Below are 17,496 nucleotides of genomic sequence, written 5' to 3'. Positions count from 1 at the left end.
CCTAGGTATTCCTTGAAGAGGTGGGGTTTCAGGTGTCTCCGGAAGGTGGTGATTGACTCCGCTGTCCTGGCGTCGTGAGGGAGTTTGTTCCACCATTGGGGGGCCAGAGCAGCGAACAGTTTTGACTGGGCTGAGCGGGAACTGTACTTCCTCAGTGGTAGGGAGGCGAGCAGGCCAGAGGTGGATGAACGCAGTGCCCTTGTTTGGATGTAGTTTCACCAATTTGTAAGTCGCTCTGGATAAGAGCGTCTGCTAAATGACTTAAATGTAAATGTAAATGTAAATGTAGGGCCTGATCAGAGCCTGGAGGTACTGCGGTGCCGTTCCCCTCACAGCTCCGTAGGCAAGCACCATGGTCTTGTAGCGGATGCGAGCTGACCATACATGGTATAATGGTATACTATATACATGATATAATGGTATACTATATACATGTTATAATGGTATAGTATATGTGTTATACTATATACATGGTATACTATATACATTATATAATGGTATACTATATACATGGTATAATGGTATACTATGTATGTTATTCTATATACAAGGTATAATGGTATACTATATACATGGTATAATGCTATACTATATAGATGGTATAATGGTATACTATGTATGTTATACTATATACATGGTATAATGGTATACTATGTATGTTATACTATGTACATGGTATAATGGTATACTATATACATGGTATTATGGTATACTGTGTGTGTTATACTAAATACATGGTATAATGGTATACTAGATACATGGTATTATGGTATACTGTGTGTGTTATACTAAATACATGGTATAATGGTATACTATATACATGGTATACTATATACATTATATAATGGTATACTATATACATGTTATAATGGTATAGTATATGTGTTATACTATATACATGGTATACTATATACATTATATAATGGTATACTATATACATGGTATAATTGTATACTATATACATGGTATAATGGTATACTATGTATGTTATACTATATACATGTTATAATGGTATACTGTACATGGTATAATGGTATACTATATAGATGGTATAATGGTATACTATATACATTGTTTAATGGTATACTATGTATGTTATACTATATACATGTTATAATGGTACATGGTATAATGGTATACTATATACGTCACCTTGCTCGCTTAGCCATAGCACTGCCACCCTCTGTAGCTCACACCGACCCTGACCTCTGCCTCCCAAGCACGTGACCACCTTCCTGAAACGTCCTTACACAGTTGCGCCACCGAAAAGCTAGCAATTGGGCGATGATAGAGGAGACATTTCAGCTAAGGAGAGATTCCACATCCCCATCTATTACCTCTGTCCAACAGTAACAATCATGACTGACACATACCCTCTCTGCCTCTCCCAGATCTGTGTATATCTCTATGACACATACCCTCTCTGCCTCCTCCAGATCTGTGGATATCTCTATGACAGATACCCTCTCTGGTTCCTCCAGATCTTTGAATATCTCTATGACATATAACCTCTCTTGTTCCTCCAGATCTGTGTATATCTCTATGACACATACCCTCTCTGGTTCCTCCAGATGTGTGCATATCTCTATGACACATACCCTCTCTGCCTCCAGATCTGTGTATATCTCTATGACACATACCCTCTCTGGTTCCTCCAGATCTGTGTATATCTCTATGACACATACCCTCTCTGGTTCCTCCAGATCTGTGTATATCTCTATGACACACACCCTCTCTGGTTCCTCCAGATGTGTGCATATCTCTATGACACATACCCTCTCTGCCTCCAGATCTGTGTATATCTCTATGACACAGACCCTCTCTGGTTCCTCCAGATCTGTGCATATCTCTATGACACATACCCTCTCTGGTTCCTCCAGATCTGTGCATATCTCTATGACACATACCCTCTCTGCCTCCAGATCTGTGTATATCTCTATGACACAGACCCTCTCTGGTTCCTCCAGATCTGTGTATATCTCTATGACACATACCCTCTCTGGTTCCTCCAGATCTGTGTATATCTCTATGACACAGACCCTCTCTGGTTCCAGATCTGTGTATATCTCTATGACACAGACCCTCTGTGGTTCCTCCAGATCGGTATATATCTCTGACTGACACAGACCCTCTCTGGTTCCAGATCTGTGTATATCTCTATGACACAGACCCTCTCTGGTTCCTCCAGATCGGTATATATCTCTGACTGACACAGACCCTCTCTGGTTCCAGATCTGTCTACTGCGGTCCAGAAGTTCTCTCAGTCCCTCCAGGAGTTCCAGTTTGAGTGTATAGGAGACGCAGAGACAGACGACGAGGTCAATATTGGTAAGTCCTCCAACGAGACCGGAACGAGGAGGGCCTCTCCCTCTCTCTTCAGACATCGTTCTGAGCTGTGGTCTGTCAGTTGTTACGTTTCTATTTTAATTTGGTCCTGTTGGTTTAACATTGTCAAATGTCAAACTAATTAGAATCCCCCCCAACAAACACGTGTTCCTGCAAGTCATTTGTTTTTTTGGAGAATAAACACTGATTATCAAGAAGCATCACTTGTTTGTCCAAAACTTCATATTACTTTCGCTTTGGTCTTCTAGCATCATGCGAAGGAAACAACACATTTACATTTAAGTCATTTAGCAGACGGTCTTATCCAGAGCGACTTACAAATTGGTGAATTCACCTTCTGACATCACAACACATAACCACTGAGTAGACTATATACAGTAACCCAGGGATCAACAACAACACATAACCACTGAGTAGACTATATACAGTAACCCAGGGATCAACAACAACACATAACCACTGAGTAGACTATATACAGTAACCCAGGGATCAACAACAACACATAACCACTGAGTAGACTATATACAGTAACCCAGGGATCAACAACACATAACCACTGAGTAGACTATAGACAGTAACCCAGGGATCAACAACACATAACCACTGAGTAGACTATATACAGTAACCCAGGGATCAACAACACATAACCACTGAGTAGACTATATACAGTAACCCAGGGATCAACAACAACACATAACCACTGAGTAGACTATATACAGTAACCCAGGGATCAACAACACATAACCACTGAGTAGACTATATACAGTAACCCAGGGATCAACAACACATAACCACTGAGTAGACTATATACAGTAACCCAGGGATCAACAACAACACATAACCACTGAGTAGACTATATACAGTAACCCAGGGATCATCAACACATAACCACTGAGTAGACTATATACAGTAACCCAGGGATCAACAACAACACATAACCACTGAGTAGACTATATACAGTAACCCAGGGATCAACAACACATAACCACTGAGTAGACTATATACAGTAACCCAGGGATCATCAACACATAACCACTGAGTAGACTATATACAGTAACCCAGGGATCAACAACAACACATAACCACTGAGTAGAATATATACAGTAACCCAGGGATCAACAACAACATTATTTATTTGATTGAACCTTTATTTAACTAGGCAAGTCAGTTAAGAACAACTTGTATTCACATCGTTGGTCTACCCCGGGCCAAACCCTAACCAGGACGACACTGGGCCAAATGTGCACCGCCCTATGGGACTCCCAATCACGGCCGGTAGTGATACAACCTGGAAACTAACCAGGGTCTGTAGTGACGCCTCTAGCGCTGAGATGCAGTGCGTTTAGACCGCTACGCCACACCTGTTACCCAGTCGTCCCCTGACTTCCTCTTCCTCTCTTTTTTACCTCTCTCGTAGGGACGTAGTGCTCAAGTCGTGCACTATGAAGGGAATAGTGTGTCATTTTGACACAGTCATAACGTGTTCATTTTGACACAGTCATAACGTGTTCATTTTGACACAGTCATAACGTGTTCATTTTGACACAGTCATAACACAGTCATAACGTGTTCATTTTGACGCAGTCATAACGTGTTCATTTTGACACAGTCATAACGTGTTCATTTTGACACAGTCATAACGTGTTCATTTTGACACAGTCATAACGTGTTCATTTTGACGCAGTCATAACGTGTTCATTTTGACGCAGTCATAACGTGTTCATTTTGACGCAGTCATAACGTGTTCATTTTGACACAGTCATAACACAGTCATAACGTGTTCATTTTGACACAGTCATAACGTGTTCATTTTGACACAGTCATAACGTGTTCATTTTGACACAGTCATAACGTGTTCATTTTGACGCAGTCATAACGTGTTCATTTTGACGCAGTCATAACGTGTTCATTTTGACACAGTCATAACGTGTTCATTTTGACGCAGTCATAACATGTTCATTTTGACACAGTCATAACGTGTTCATTTTGACACAGTCATAACGTGTTCATTTTGACACAGTCATAACGTGTTCATTTTGACACAGTCATAACGTGTTCATTTTGACACAGTCATAACGTGTTCATTTTGACGCAGTCATAACGTGTTCATTTTGACACAGTCATAACGTGTTCATTTTGACACAGTCATAACGTGTTCATTTTGACACAGTCATAACGTGTTCATTTTCACACAGTCATAACGTGTTCATTTTGACACAGTCATAACGTGTTCATTTTGACGCAGTCATAACGTGTTCATTTTGACGCAGTCATAACGTGTTCATTTTGACACAGTCATAACGTGTTCATTTTGACACAGTCATAACATGTTCATTTTGACACAGTCATAACACAGTCATAACGTGTTCATTTCGTCAGCTCGTCTGCCCAGATAGACAGAGCTGGTTCCTGATTCTATGCCGTAGCCGCGGGAGGAGCAGGCATGGGCCACAGCGCCTCGGGCTTCTCTTGGAAAGCTTTTTTATTGACTGACTAACAGAAGGGAATACATAGCAGGGTACGTCTTTGAATACATGATCGCAGTACAGACAAACAGTAGGATTAAAGACACAGTGGCAGGAGAGCTTATTCACATTTCAAAGAATGACATAGATTTAATGGGTCTCAGACATTTACATAGATTTAATGGGTCTCAGACATTTACATAGATTTGTTTTCTGATAGTTTCCGATGTTGTTTAGTTGTATAGGCTGCAACATTGTACACCATTGTGTTGGGATGAATCGGACTGTTCGATATCTGTTTAAAACTGATACAACTTTTTCAAAGTGTGATCCCTTGCCACCATTCCCAAACAGCGAAAGGCCAAGACAGCAGAATTACTATCCGAGGAGAAAAGGTGTGATCGTCTGGCCATCAATGGAAACTGTTGTTCTTTCTGACTGACTTGACTGGACCCCAGACAGTGAACCCATAGTCTGCGTCTTGATGCAGCATAGAACCAATCTACTTTGATGCTCCTCTCTTCCCCCAGAGTCACCAGGAGCCTGTCTGTGTGTGTGTCCCAAATTACATAATTTTCCCTATATAGTGCACTACTGTTGACCAGAGCCCTATGGCTCTGATAGGGATCTGGTAACAGGGTGCCATTGGGGATACATCCTCTGTCTGTAGGAGCAGACGGGTTCCGCTGACCTTGTATTGATTCCATTCTCTACTTCCTGTAGTGACATTCAAAATCCTACAACATATTACACCAGTAATCACAGAATCAATGGGACAGCTAGACAACTAGATTGATGGAGGCAATAAAGAAATGTTAGTTGTTCTCAAATTTACAGGGGCTGTTTTCTTCATCATGGCCTGACTTCTTCTCTTTCACTGTGTCCTGTGTTCTGGAGTGGAACAAACCTTAGATGAGTGGTGTCCTGTGTTCTGGAGTTGAAAGAACCTTAGATGAGTGGTGTCATGTGTTCTGGAGTTGAAAGAACCTTAGATGAGTGGTGCCCTGTGTTCTGGAGTTGAAAGAACCTTAGATGAGTGGTGTCCTGTGTTCTGGAGTTGAAAGAACCTTAGATGAGTGGTGCCCTGTGTTCTGGAGTGGAACACACCTTAGATGAGTGGTGTCCTGTGTTCTAGAGTTGAAAGAACCTTAGATGAGTGGTGTCATGTGTTCTGGAGTTGAAAGAACCTTAGATGAGTGTTGTCCTCTTTTCTGGAGTTGAAAGAACCTTAGAATAGTGGTGTCCTGTGTTCTGGAGTTGAAAGAACCTTAGATTAGTGGTGTCCTGTGTTCTGGAGTTGAAAGAACCTTAGATTAGTGGTGTCCTGTGTTCTGGAGTTGAAAGAACCTTAGATTAGTGGTGTCCTGTGTTCTGGAGTTGAAAGAACCTTAGATTAGTGGTGTCCTGCTAGCTAGCGAGCTAAACAATGGACCATAATCCCAACTCATGACGTTACACTACCCTGCATGAATCTGCAGGTAGCTAACCAACCAGGTTCTATGGCTATAACTAGTCAAGCATGTGTCTGAGATAGGAAGAATAAGATCATACACAACGTTAGCTAGCGAGCCAGCCAGCTAACATTATCTAGATTATACTTTAACTTGAAATTAAACTACTTTCTGTCAAAATTAGAAATGTTTAATATCTGAAAATGTAGCAAGTTAGACTGTCGTACCTGTATAGACAGGTGTTTTCTCCATCTCCTTAGCTATCAATCTCTAATTCCACTGATTTCAAAACTCAATACATTTTTAAAAAGCCATGTTGGACAGGATTACCAAGACATACCGACCAGCTCAAATAGACAGAACCGTGGCTGACCAATCCAAACTCATCTGTCAGCATGTCCAGCCCACTTATTATCTTAGCCAATCATGGCTAGTGGGAAGGTTGCTCTATTTTTCCGTGGCTAAAACAACCAGGCTCGTAATTTAACAATAGTAGTTGTATTTAAAGATGGCGTACACGTTTATTATTAAGGCACATGAAAATGCACATGTTCGAGGAGGCTTTCTGCCCAAAAAACACAGTTTACTTTCAAACAGTTCTCCTGTGAAATAGTGGCCCGCGACATACACCTAGTTTCCTAAAATTGGTCACAAATGACTAATGATTGGCTGAGAGAAATTGATGATAAAAAGATTGTAGGAGCTTTTTTTGTTAGACTTCAGTGTGGCTTTAAACATTATCGATAACAAGGAGAAAACAGGTTTACCCATAATGACAAGGAGAAAACAGGTTTTTAGACATTTCTGCAAATGTATTAAAAATTAAAACCAGAAATATCTTATTTAGATAAGTATTCAGCCCCTTTGCTATGAGACTTGAAAATGAGCTCAGGTGATCAGGTCCTGTTTCCATTGATCATCCTTGAGATGTTCCTACAACTTGATTTGAGTCCACCTATGGTAAATCTAATTTGACATGATTTGGAAAGGCTGTCACCTGTCTATATAAAGTCCCACAGTTGACAGTGCATGTCGGAGCAAAAACCAAGCCATGAGGTTGAAGTAATGGTCTGTAGAGCTCAGAGACAGGATTGTGTCGAGGCACAGATCTGGGGAATGATACCAAAACATGTCTGCAGCGTTGAAGGTCCCCAAGAACACAGTGGCCTCCATGATTCTTAAATGGAAGACATTTGACTCTTCACCAAGACTCTTCAAAGAGCTGGCCAAACTGAGCAATCGGTGGAGAAGGGCCTTCGTCAGGGAGGTGACCAAGAACCTCATGGTCACTCTGACAGAGCTCTAGAGTTTCTCTGTCGAGATGGGAGAACCTTCCAGAAGGACAACCATCTCTGCAGCGCTCCATCAATCAGGCCTTTATGGTAGAGTGACCAGACTGAAGCCAGTCCTCAGTAAAAGGCACATGACAGCCCACTTGGACTTTGCCCAAAGGCACCTAAAGACTCTCAGACCATGAGAAACAAGATTATCTGGTCTGATGAATAAATGATTGAACTCTTTAGCCTGAATACCAAGTGAGACTAGTCAAGGTCGAGGGAAAGATGAACAGAGCAAAGTACAGAGAGATCCTTCATGAAAACCTACTCCAGAGCACCCATGACCTCAAACTGCGGCAAAGGTTCACCTTCCAACAGGACAACGACCCTAAGCACACAGCCAAGACAACGCAGGAGTGGCTTTGGGACAAGTCTCTGAATGTCCTTGAGTGGCCCAGCCATAGCATGGACTTGAACCTGATCAAACATCTCTGGAGAGACCCTGAAAATAGCTGTGCAGCGACGATCCCCATCCAACCTGACAGAGCTTGAGAGGATCTGCAGAGAAAAATGGGAGAAACTCACCAAATACAAGAGTGGCAAGCTTCTAGTATCATACCCAAGATGAATCGATGCTGTAATCACTGCCAAATGTGCTTTATTAAGCAAGTATTGAGTAAGGGGTCTGAATATTTATGTAAATGTGTTTTTTTTTGTAATAAATTAGCTAAATGTTCCAAAAACCTGTTTTTGCTTCGTCATTATGGGGTATTTATTGTGTGTAGATTGATGAGGATTTAAAAAAAAAATCAATTTTAGAATAAGGCTGTTAGGTAACAAAATGTAGAAAAAGTCAAGCTGTCTGAAAACCTTCCAAAGGCACTGTATAACTGCCTGTATAACTGCCTGTATAACTGCCTTAATGTTGCTGGACCCCAGGAAGAGTAGCCGCTGCCTTGACAGGAACTAATGGGGATCCATAATAAACCCCAGGAAGAGTAGCCGCTGCCTTGACAGGAACTAATGGGGATCCATAATAAACCCCAGGAAGAGTAGCTGCTGCCTTGATAGGAACTAATGGGGATCCATAATAAACCCCAGGAAGAGTAGCTGCTGCCTTGGCAGGAACTAATGGGGATCCATAATAAACCCCAGGAAGAGTAGCTGCTGCTTTGGCAGGAACTAATGGGGATCCATAATAAACCCCAGGAAGAGTAGCTGCTGCCTTGACAGGAACTAATGGGGATCCATAATAAACCCCAGTAAGGGTAGCTGCTGCTTTGGCAGGAACTAATGGGGATCCATAATAAACCCCAGGAAGAGTAGCTGCTGCCTTGGCAGGAACTAATGGGTATCCATAATAAACCCCAGTAAGGGTAGCTGCTGCCTTGGCAGGAACTAATGGGGATCCATAATAAACCCCAGGAAGAGTAGCGGAAGCCTTGGCAGGAACTAATGGGGATCCATAATAAACCCCAGTAAGGGTAGCTGCTGCCTTGGCAGGAACTAATGGGGATCCATAATAAACCCCAGGAAGAGTAGCTGCTGCCTTGGCAGGAACTAATGGGGATCCATAATAAACCCCAGGAAGAGTAGCGGATGCCTTGGCAGGAACTAATGGGGATCCATAATAAACCCCAGTAAGGGTAGCTGCTGCCTTGGCAGGAACTAATGGGGATCCATAATAAACCCCAGGAAGAGTAGCTGCTGCCTTGGCAGGAACTAATGGGTATCCATAATAAACCCCAGGAAGGGTAGCTGCTGTCTTGGCAGGAACTAATGGGGATCCATAATAAACCCCAGGAAGAGTAGCTGCTGCCTTGACAGGAACTAATGGGGATCCATAATAAACCCCAGGAAGAGTAGCGGATGCCTTGGCAGGTACTAATGGGGATCCATAATTATCCCCAGGAAGAGTAGCTGCTGCCTTGGCAGGAACTAATGGGGATCCATAATAAACCCCAGGAAGAGTAGCTACTGCCTTGGCAGGAACTAATGGGGATCCATAATAAACCCCAGGAAGAGTAGCTGCTGCCTTGACAGGAACTAATGGGGATCCATAATAAACCCCAGGAAGAGTAGCTGCTGCCTTGGCAGGAACTAATGGGGATCCATAAAAAACCCCAGGAAGAGTAGCTGCTGCCTTGGCAGGAACTAATGGGGATCCATAATAAACCCCAGTAAGAGTAGCTGCTGCCTTGGCAGGAACTAATGGGGATCCATAATAAACCCCAGGAAGAGTAGCTGTTGCCTTGGCAGGAACTAATGGGGATCCATAATAAACCCCATGAAGAGTAGCTGCTGCCTTGACAGGAACTAATGGGGATCCATAATAAACCCCAGGAAGAGTAGCTGCTGCCTTGGCAGGAACTAATGGGGATCCATAATAAACCCCAGGAAGAGTAGCTGCTGCCTTGACAGGAACTAATGGGGATCCATAATAAACCCCAGGAAGAGTAGCTGCTGCCTTGGCAGGAACTAATGGGTATCCATAATAAACCCCAGGAAGAGTAGCTGCTGCATTGGCAGGAACTAATGGGGATTCATAATAAACCCCAGGAAGAGTAGCTGCTGCCTTGGCAGGAACTAAGGGGGATCCATAATAAACCCCAGGAAGAGTAGCTGCTGCCTTGACAGGAACTAATGGGGATCCATAATAAACCCCAGGAAGAGTAGCTGCTGCCTTGACAGGAACTAATGGGGGATCTATAATAAACCCCAGGAAGAGTAGCTGCTGCCTTGACAGGAACTAATGGGGATCCATAATAAACCCCAGGAAGAGTAGCTGCTGCCTTGGCAGGAACTGATGGGGATCCATAATAAACCCCAGGAAGAGTAGCTGCTGACTTGACAGGAACTAATGGGGATCTATAATAAACCCCAGGAAGAGTAGCTGCTGCCTTGACAGGAACTAATGGGGATCCATAATAAACCCCAGGAAGAGTAGCTGCTGACTTGACAGGAACTAATGGGGATCCATAATAAACCCCAGGAAGAGTAGCTGCTGCCTTGGCAGGAAATAATGGGGATCCATAACAAACCCCAGGAAGAGAAGCTGCCGCCTTGGCAGGAACTAATGGGGATCCATAATAAACCCCAGGAAGAGTAGCTGCTGCCTTGTCAGGAACTAATGGGGATCCATAATAAACCCCAGGAAGAGTAGCTGCTGCCTTGACAGGAACTAATGGGTATCCATAATAAACCCCAGGAAGAGTAGCTGCTGCCTTGTCAGGAACTAATGGGGATCCATAATAAACCCCAGGAAGAGTAGCTGCTGCCTTGACAGGAACTAATGGGGATCCAAAATAAACCCCAGGAAGAGTAGCTGCTGCCTTGGCAGGAACTAATGGGGATCCATAATAAACCCCAGGAAGAGTAGATGCTGCCTTGACAGGAACTAATGGGGATCCATAATAAACCCCAGGAAGAGTAGCCGCTGCCTTGACAGGAACTAATGGGGATCCATAATAAACCCCAGGAAGAGTAGCTGCTGCCTTGGCAGGAACTAATGGGGATCCATAATAAACCCCAGGAAGAGTAGCGGATGCCTTGGCAGGAACTAATGGGGATCCATAATAAACCCCAGTAAGGGTAGCTGCTGCCTTGGCAGGAACTAATGGGGATCCATAATAAACCCCAGGAAGAGTAGCTGCTGCCTTGGCAGGAACTAATGGGTATCCATAATAAACCCCAGTAAGGGTAGCTGCTGTCTTGGCAGGAACTAATGGGGATCCATAATAAACCCCAGGAAGAGTAGCTGCTGACTTGACAGGAACTAATGGGGATCCATAATAAACCCCAGGAATAGTAGCTGCTGCCTTGGCAGGAAATAATGGGGATCCATAACAAACCCCAGGAAGAGAAGCTGCCGCCTTGGCAGGAACTAATGGGGATCCATAATAAACCCCAGGAAGAGTAGCTGCCGCCTTGACAGGAACTAATGGGGATCCATAATAAACCCCAGGTAGAGTAGCTGCTGCCTTGACAGGAACTAATGGGGATCCATAATAAACCCCAGGAAGAGTAGCTGCTGCCTTGGCAGGAACTAATGGGGATCCATAATAAACCCCAGGAAGAGTAGCTGCTGCCTTGGCAGGAACTAATGGGGATCCATAATAAACCCCAGGAAGAGTAGCTGCTGCCTTGGCAGGACCTAATGGGGATCCATAATAAACCCCAGGAAGAGTAGCTGCTGCCTTGGCAGGAACTAATGGGGATCCATAATAAACCCCAGGAAGAGTAGCTGCTGCCTTGACAGGAACTAATGGGGATCCATAATAAACCCCAGGAAGAGTAGCTGCTGCCTTGGCAGGAACTAATGGGGATCCATAAAAAACCCCAGGAAGAGTAGCTGCTGCCTTGGCAGGAACTAATGGGGATCCATAATAAACCCCAGGAAGAGTAGCTGCTGCCTTGGCAGGAACTAATGGGGATCCATAATAAACCCCAGGAAGAGTAGCTGTTGCCTTGGCAGGAACTAATGGGGATCCATAATACACCCCAGGAAGAGTAGCTGCTGCATTGGCAGGAACTAATGGGGATTCATAATAAACCCCAGGAAGAGTAGCTGCTGCCTTGGCAGGAACTAAGGGGGATCCATAATAAACCCCAGGAAGAGTAGCTGCTGCCTTGACAGGAACTAATGGGGATCCATAATAAACCCCAGGAAGAGTAGCTGCTGCCTTGACAGGAACTAATGGGGGATCTATAATAAACCCCAGGAAGAGTAGCTGCTGCCTTGACAGGAACTAATGGGGATCCATAATAAACCCCAGGAAGAGTAGCTGCTGCCTTGGCAGGAACTGATGGGGATCCATAATAAACCCCAGGAAGAGTAGCTGCTGACTTGACAGGAACTAATGGGGATCTATAATAAACCCCAGGAAGAGTAGCTGCTGCCTTGACAGGAACTAATGGGGATCCATAATAAACCCCAGGAAGAGTAGCTGCTGCCTTGGCAGGTACTAATGGGGATCCATAATAAAGCCCAGGAAGAGTAGCTGCTGCCTTGGCAGGAACTAATGGGGATCCATAAAAAACCCCAGGAAGAGTAGCTGCTGCCTTGGCAGGAACTAATGGGGATCCATAATAAACCCCAGGAAGAGTAGCTGCTGCCTTGGCAGGACCTAATGGGGATCCATAATAAACCCCAGGAAGAGTAGCTGCTGCCTTGGCAGGAACTAATGGGGATCCATAATAAACCCCAGGAAGAGTAGCTGCTGCCTTGACAGGAACTAATGGGGATCCATAATAAACCCCAGGAAGAGTAGCTGCTGCCTTGGCAGGAACTAATGACAGTAACTGCTTTTTGCGTCCCTTTGATATTTGAAGTAAAAATGTTGCACCAACATTGCATTTTAAAAGCTTGTTATATGAAATGAAGTGCTCTATAATATAGACAACACGCTGCCATTCCCCCTGGGGATTTATGGCTGATTTAAGATTACATCCACAACCCTGTTACAGTCAACCCTGTTACTTTTATAGGCACTATAACACTAAAGTAATTGTTTTATTTAACCTCATGAGATGGGGACCAGATGTTTTTTATGATGTTCAACATGTGCACTCTTTATGATAGAATGTTTTAATTAGTTGAAATCAAAAGTTTATTTTGACTAAGTTTCACTTCGCAAATGGTGGACCGACCATAACAAACACCCCCTCTTTCTCCCCTCTCTCTCTGTCTCTCTCTTCCCCTGTTTCTCCTCCCCCTATCTCTCTCTCTCCGCTCTCTCTGTCTCTCTCTTCCCCTGTTTCTCCTCCCCCTATCTCTCTCTCTCCGCTCTCTCTGTCTCTCTCTTCCCCTGTTTCTCCTCCCCCTATCTCTCTCTCTCTCCCCGCTCTCTCTGTCTCTCTCTTCCCCTGTTTCTCCTCCCCCTATCTCTCTCTCCCCCCTCTCTCTGTCTCTCTCTTCCCCTGTTTCTCCTCCCCCTATCTCTCTCTCTCCCCGCTCTCTCTCTCTCTCTCTCTCTTCCCCTGTTTCTCCTCCCCCTATCTCTCTCTCCCCCGTCTCTCTGTCTCTCTCTTCCCCTGTTTCTCCTCCCCCTATCTCTCTCTCTCCCCCTCTCTCTGTCTCTCTCTTCCCCTGTTTCTCCTCCCCCTATCTCTCTCTCTCCCCGCTCTCTCTCTCTCTCTCTCTTCCCCTGTTTCTCCTCCCCCTATCTCTCTCTCCCCCCTCTCTCTGTCTCTCTCTTCCCCTGTTTCTCCTCCCCCTATCTCTCTCTCTCCCCGCTCTCTCTGTCTCTCTCTTCCCCTGTTTCTCCTCCCCCTATCTCTCTCTCTCCCCCCTCTCAATTAAATGTAATTCAAAGGGCTTGAGTTGTATGGGAAACGTATGTTTACATTGCCAAAGCAAATGGAATAGACAATCAACAAATGGGAAATAAACAAGGGTAGCATTAGTAAACATTACACTCACATTTATTTTCTAAGAATATAAACATTTGAAATGTTATATTATTGTCTATGTACAGCGTTGTAACAATGATGCAAGTAGGTGAAGTATGAAAGAAAAATTAAATTAACAGATAAATATAGGTTGTATTTAAAATGGTGTTTGTGCTTCACTGGTTTCCCTTTTCTCATGGCAACGGACCACACATCTTGCTGCGGTGATGGTACACTCCGGTTTTTCAACTAACAGATATGGGAGTTCATCAATGTTTGATTTGTTTTTTCGTGGGTCTGTGTGATCAGAGGGAAATATGTGTCTCTCATGTGGTCATACATTTGGCAGTGCAGTTCAGTTTCCACCTCATTTTGTGGGCAGTGTGCACATCTGCATATGGCTACCAGGCATCAAGGTAAGATCCAGATGCAGACTGTCGCAGTAACACTGTTTATTGTGGCAACAGGGGCAGGCAAAGACAGGTCAAGGCAGGGGTCGAAAATCCAGAGTAAGGAAAATGTACAGGACAGCAGGCTCAGGGTCAGGCAGAGAGGTCAGGTGGGCGGGTACAGGGTCAGGCAGAGAGGTCAGGTGGGCGGGTACAGGGTCAGGCAGAGAGGTCAGGTGGGCGGGTACAGGGTCAGGCAGAGAGGTCAGGTGGGCGTGTACAGGGTCAGGACAGGCAGAGGTGGACAAGAAAAGAAAGGCTGGGAAACGAAAGTAGCTGACAAGAGCATGCTGGTTAGAATGGTATGGAACGAACAAGACGAACTGGCAACAAACAGACAGAGGACACAGGTATAAATACACATGGGATAATAAGGAATATGGATGACACCTGGGTGCCCAGTTCAGGGCGTGATAATGTCGACCTCTCTCAAAAGCAGGGCTATGCACATCTGTACATAGTCAAGGTTTTTCTTACCTTTGGGCCAGTCACAGTGGCCAGGTATTCTGTGTACTTTCTGTTTAGGGACAGATAGTGTTCCAATGTGCTCTGTTTTTTGGTTACAGTGTGTCAAATAGTTATCTTTTTGTTTTCACATGATTTGGTTGGGTCTCAATTAGAGGTCGACCGATTCTGATTTTTCAACGCAAGATTGACAAGGTGAAAATCTGTCGTTCTGCCCCTGAACAAGGCAGTTAACCCACCGTTCCAAGGCCATCATTGAATATAAGAATGTGTTCTTAACTGACTTGCCTAGTTAAATAAAGGTATAAAAAAATATTTCTATATATATTTTTTATCGGCAAGTCGGCGCCCAAAAATACAGATTTCCGATTGTTATGAAAACTTGAAATCGGCCATTCCGATTAATCGGTCGACCTCTAGTCTCAATGTGTTGCTGTCCTGGGGCTCTGTGGGGTCTGTTTGTGTTTGTGAACAGAGCCCCAGGACCAGCTTGCTTAGGGGACTCTTCTCCAGGTTAATCTATCTGTAGGTGATGTCTTTGTTATGGAAGGTTTGGGAATCACTTCCTTTTAGGTGGTTGTAGAATTTAACGTCTCTTTTCTGGATTTTGATCATTAGTGGGTATCGGGCTAATTGTTTGTTTGTGTTGTACACTAAGTATATTTTTAGTTGAATTCTGTCTCAATTGGGTGTTTGTCCCATTTTGTGATTTCTTGGTTGGTGAGCGGACCAAAAAGAGCAATGGGTTCTATAACTGATTAAAGTATTTTTAGCCAGATCCAAATTGGGATGTTGAGTTTTATGTTCTTTTTGATGGCATTGAAGGCCCTTCTTGCCTTGTCTCTCAGCTCGTTCACACCCTTGTGGAAGTTATCTGTGGTGTTGATGTTTAGGCTGAGGTATGTATAGTTATTTGTGTGCTCTAGGGCAACAGTTTCTAGAATTTGTATTTGTTGTCCTGGTGACTAGACCTTGTTTGGAACACCATTATTTTAGTCTTACTGAGATTTACTGTCAGGGCCCAGGTCTGACAGAATCTGTGCAGAAGATCTAGGTGCTGCTGTAGGCCCTCCTTGGTTGGGGACAGAAGCACCAGATCATCAGCGAACAGTAGACATTTGACTTCACATTCTAGTAGGGTGAGGCAGGGTGCTGCAGACTGTTCTAGTGCCCTCACCAATTCTGTGATATATATGTTGAAGAGGGTGGGGTTCATGCTGCGTCCCTGCCTCACCTCACGGCCCTATGGGAAGACATGTGTGTGTTTTATGCCAATTTTAACTACACACTTCTTGTTTTTGCACCAGTGGAGGCTTGTGACTTGACAAATTGAGAAGGATTGGAGACCCACAGCACGGTTGTCACGCCTTGGTCTTAGTATTTTGTGTTTTAGTTAGTTAGTTGGTCAGGCCAGGGTGTGACATGGGTTTATGTTATTGTGTTGTCGTATTGGGGTTTTTGAAGGCATTGGGATTGTGGTTGATTAGGGGTGTGTTTAGTTTAGGTTTGGCTGCCTGCGGCGGTTCTCAATCAGAGTTAGGTGATTCTTGTTGTCTCTGATGGGGAACCGTATTTAGGTAGCCTGGGTTTCACTGTGTATTTCGTGGGTGATTGTTCCTGTCTCTGTGTTAGTTTCACCAGTCAGGCTGTAATAGGTTTCACGTTCCGTTTGTTGTTTTTGTATTTATTCGTTATTTCATGTATAGTTCCGTTATTTGTTTCATTAAAGAACATGAGTAACCAACACGCTGCATTTCGGTCCGACTCTCTTTCGACAAACGAAGAACGTCGTTACAGAATCACCCACCACACTCGGACCGAGCAGCGTGTTAACAGGCAGCGACAGCTGGAGCAGCAAAGGGAGGAGGAATTATTCGGAGTATGGACATGGGAAGACGTGCTGGATGGTAAAGGTTGTTACACTTGGGAGGAGATATTGGCCGGAAGAGATCGCCTCCCATGGGAACAGGTGGAGGCACTAAGGAGAGCAGAGGCAGTCGGAGACAGGAGCCGACGATACGAGGGAACACGGTTGGCAAGGAAGCCCGAAAAGCAGCCCCAAAAATTTCTTGGGGGGGGGCTATCAGGGAGTATGGCTGCGTCAGGTAGGAGACCTGCGCAAACTCCCTGTGCTTACCGGGGGGCTAGAGAGACCGGGCAGGCACCGTGTTATGCAGTGGTGCGCACGGTGTCCCCAGTGCGGGTGCATAGCCCGGTGCGGTATATTTCAGCTCCGCATATCGGCCGGGCTAGATTGAGCGTCGAGCCAAATGCCATGAAGCCGGCTCTACGCATCTGGTCTCCAGTGTGTCTCCTTGGGCCGGCTTACATGGCACCAGCCTTGCGCTCGGTGTCTCCGGTTCGCCTACATAGCCCAGTGCGGGTTATTCCTCCTCGCAGCACTGGCAGGGCAACCGAGAGTATTCAACCAGGTAAGGTTGGTCAGGCTCGGTACTCAAGAGCTCCAGTGCGCCTGCACGGTCCGGTCTATCCAGTACCACCTCCACACCCCAGCCCTCCGGTAGCAGCTCCCCGCACTAGGCTTCCTGTGCGTGTCCTCGGCCCAATACCACCAGTGCCAGCACCACGCATCAGGCCTACAGTGCGCCTCGCCTCTCCTGTCCTGTCGGAGCCTTTCTCCTCTCCAGCGCTG

General features: G+C 44.9%; 1 protein-coding gene across 2 annotated transcripts in view; it reads left to right on the top strand.

The window, feature by feature from the left end:
* LOC135553260 (rho GTPase-activating protein 42) overlaps positions 1-17,496 on the top strand; it is a 240,268-nt gene that overhangs the window by 22,760 nt on the left and 200,012 nt on the right. For both annotated transcript variants that reach the window (XM_064985435.1, XM_064985434.1), the window contains exon 2: positions 2,233-2,328. In XM_064985435.1, the coding sequence (XP_064841507.1) occupies positions 2,233-2,328 (96 nt within the window). The remainder of the gene's footprint in view (positions 1-2,232; positions 2,329-17,496) is intronic.

The sequence above is a fragment of the Oncorhynchus masou genome, chromosome 13 (genome assembly GCF_036934945.1).
Source record: "Oncorhynchus masou masou isolate Uvic2021 chromosome 13, UVic_Omas_1.1, whole genome shotgun sequence".
NCBI classification, from domain to species: Eukaryota; Metazoa; Chordata; class Actinopteri; order Salmoniformes; family Salmonidae; genus Oncorhynchus; species Oncorhynchus masou.
Note: the sequence above shows the minus strand (reverse complement) of the source record. Positions and strands in the feature narration are given on the sequence as shown.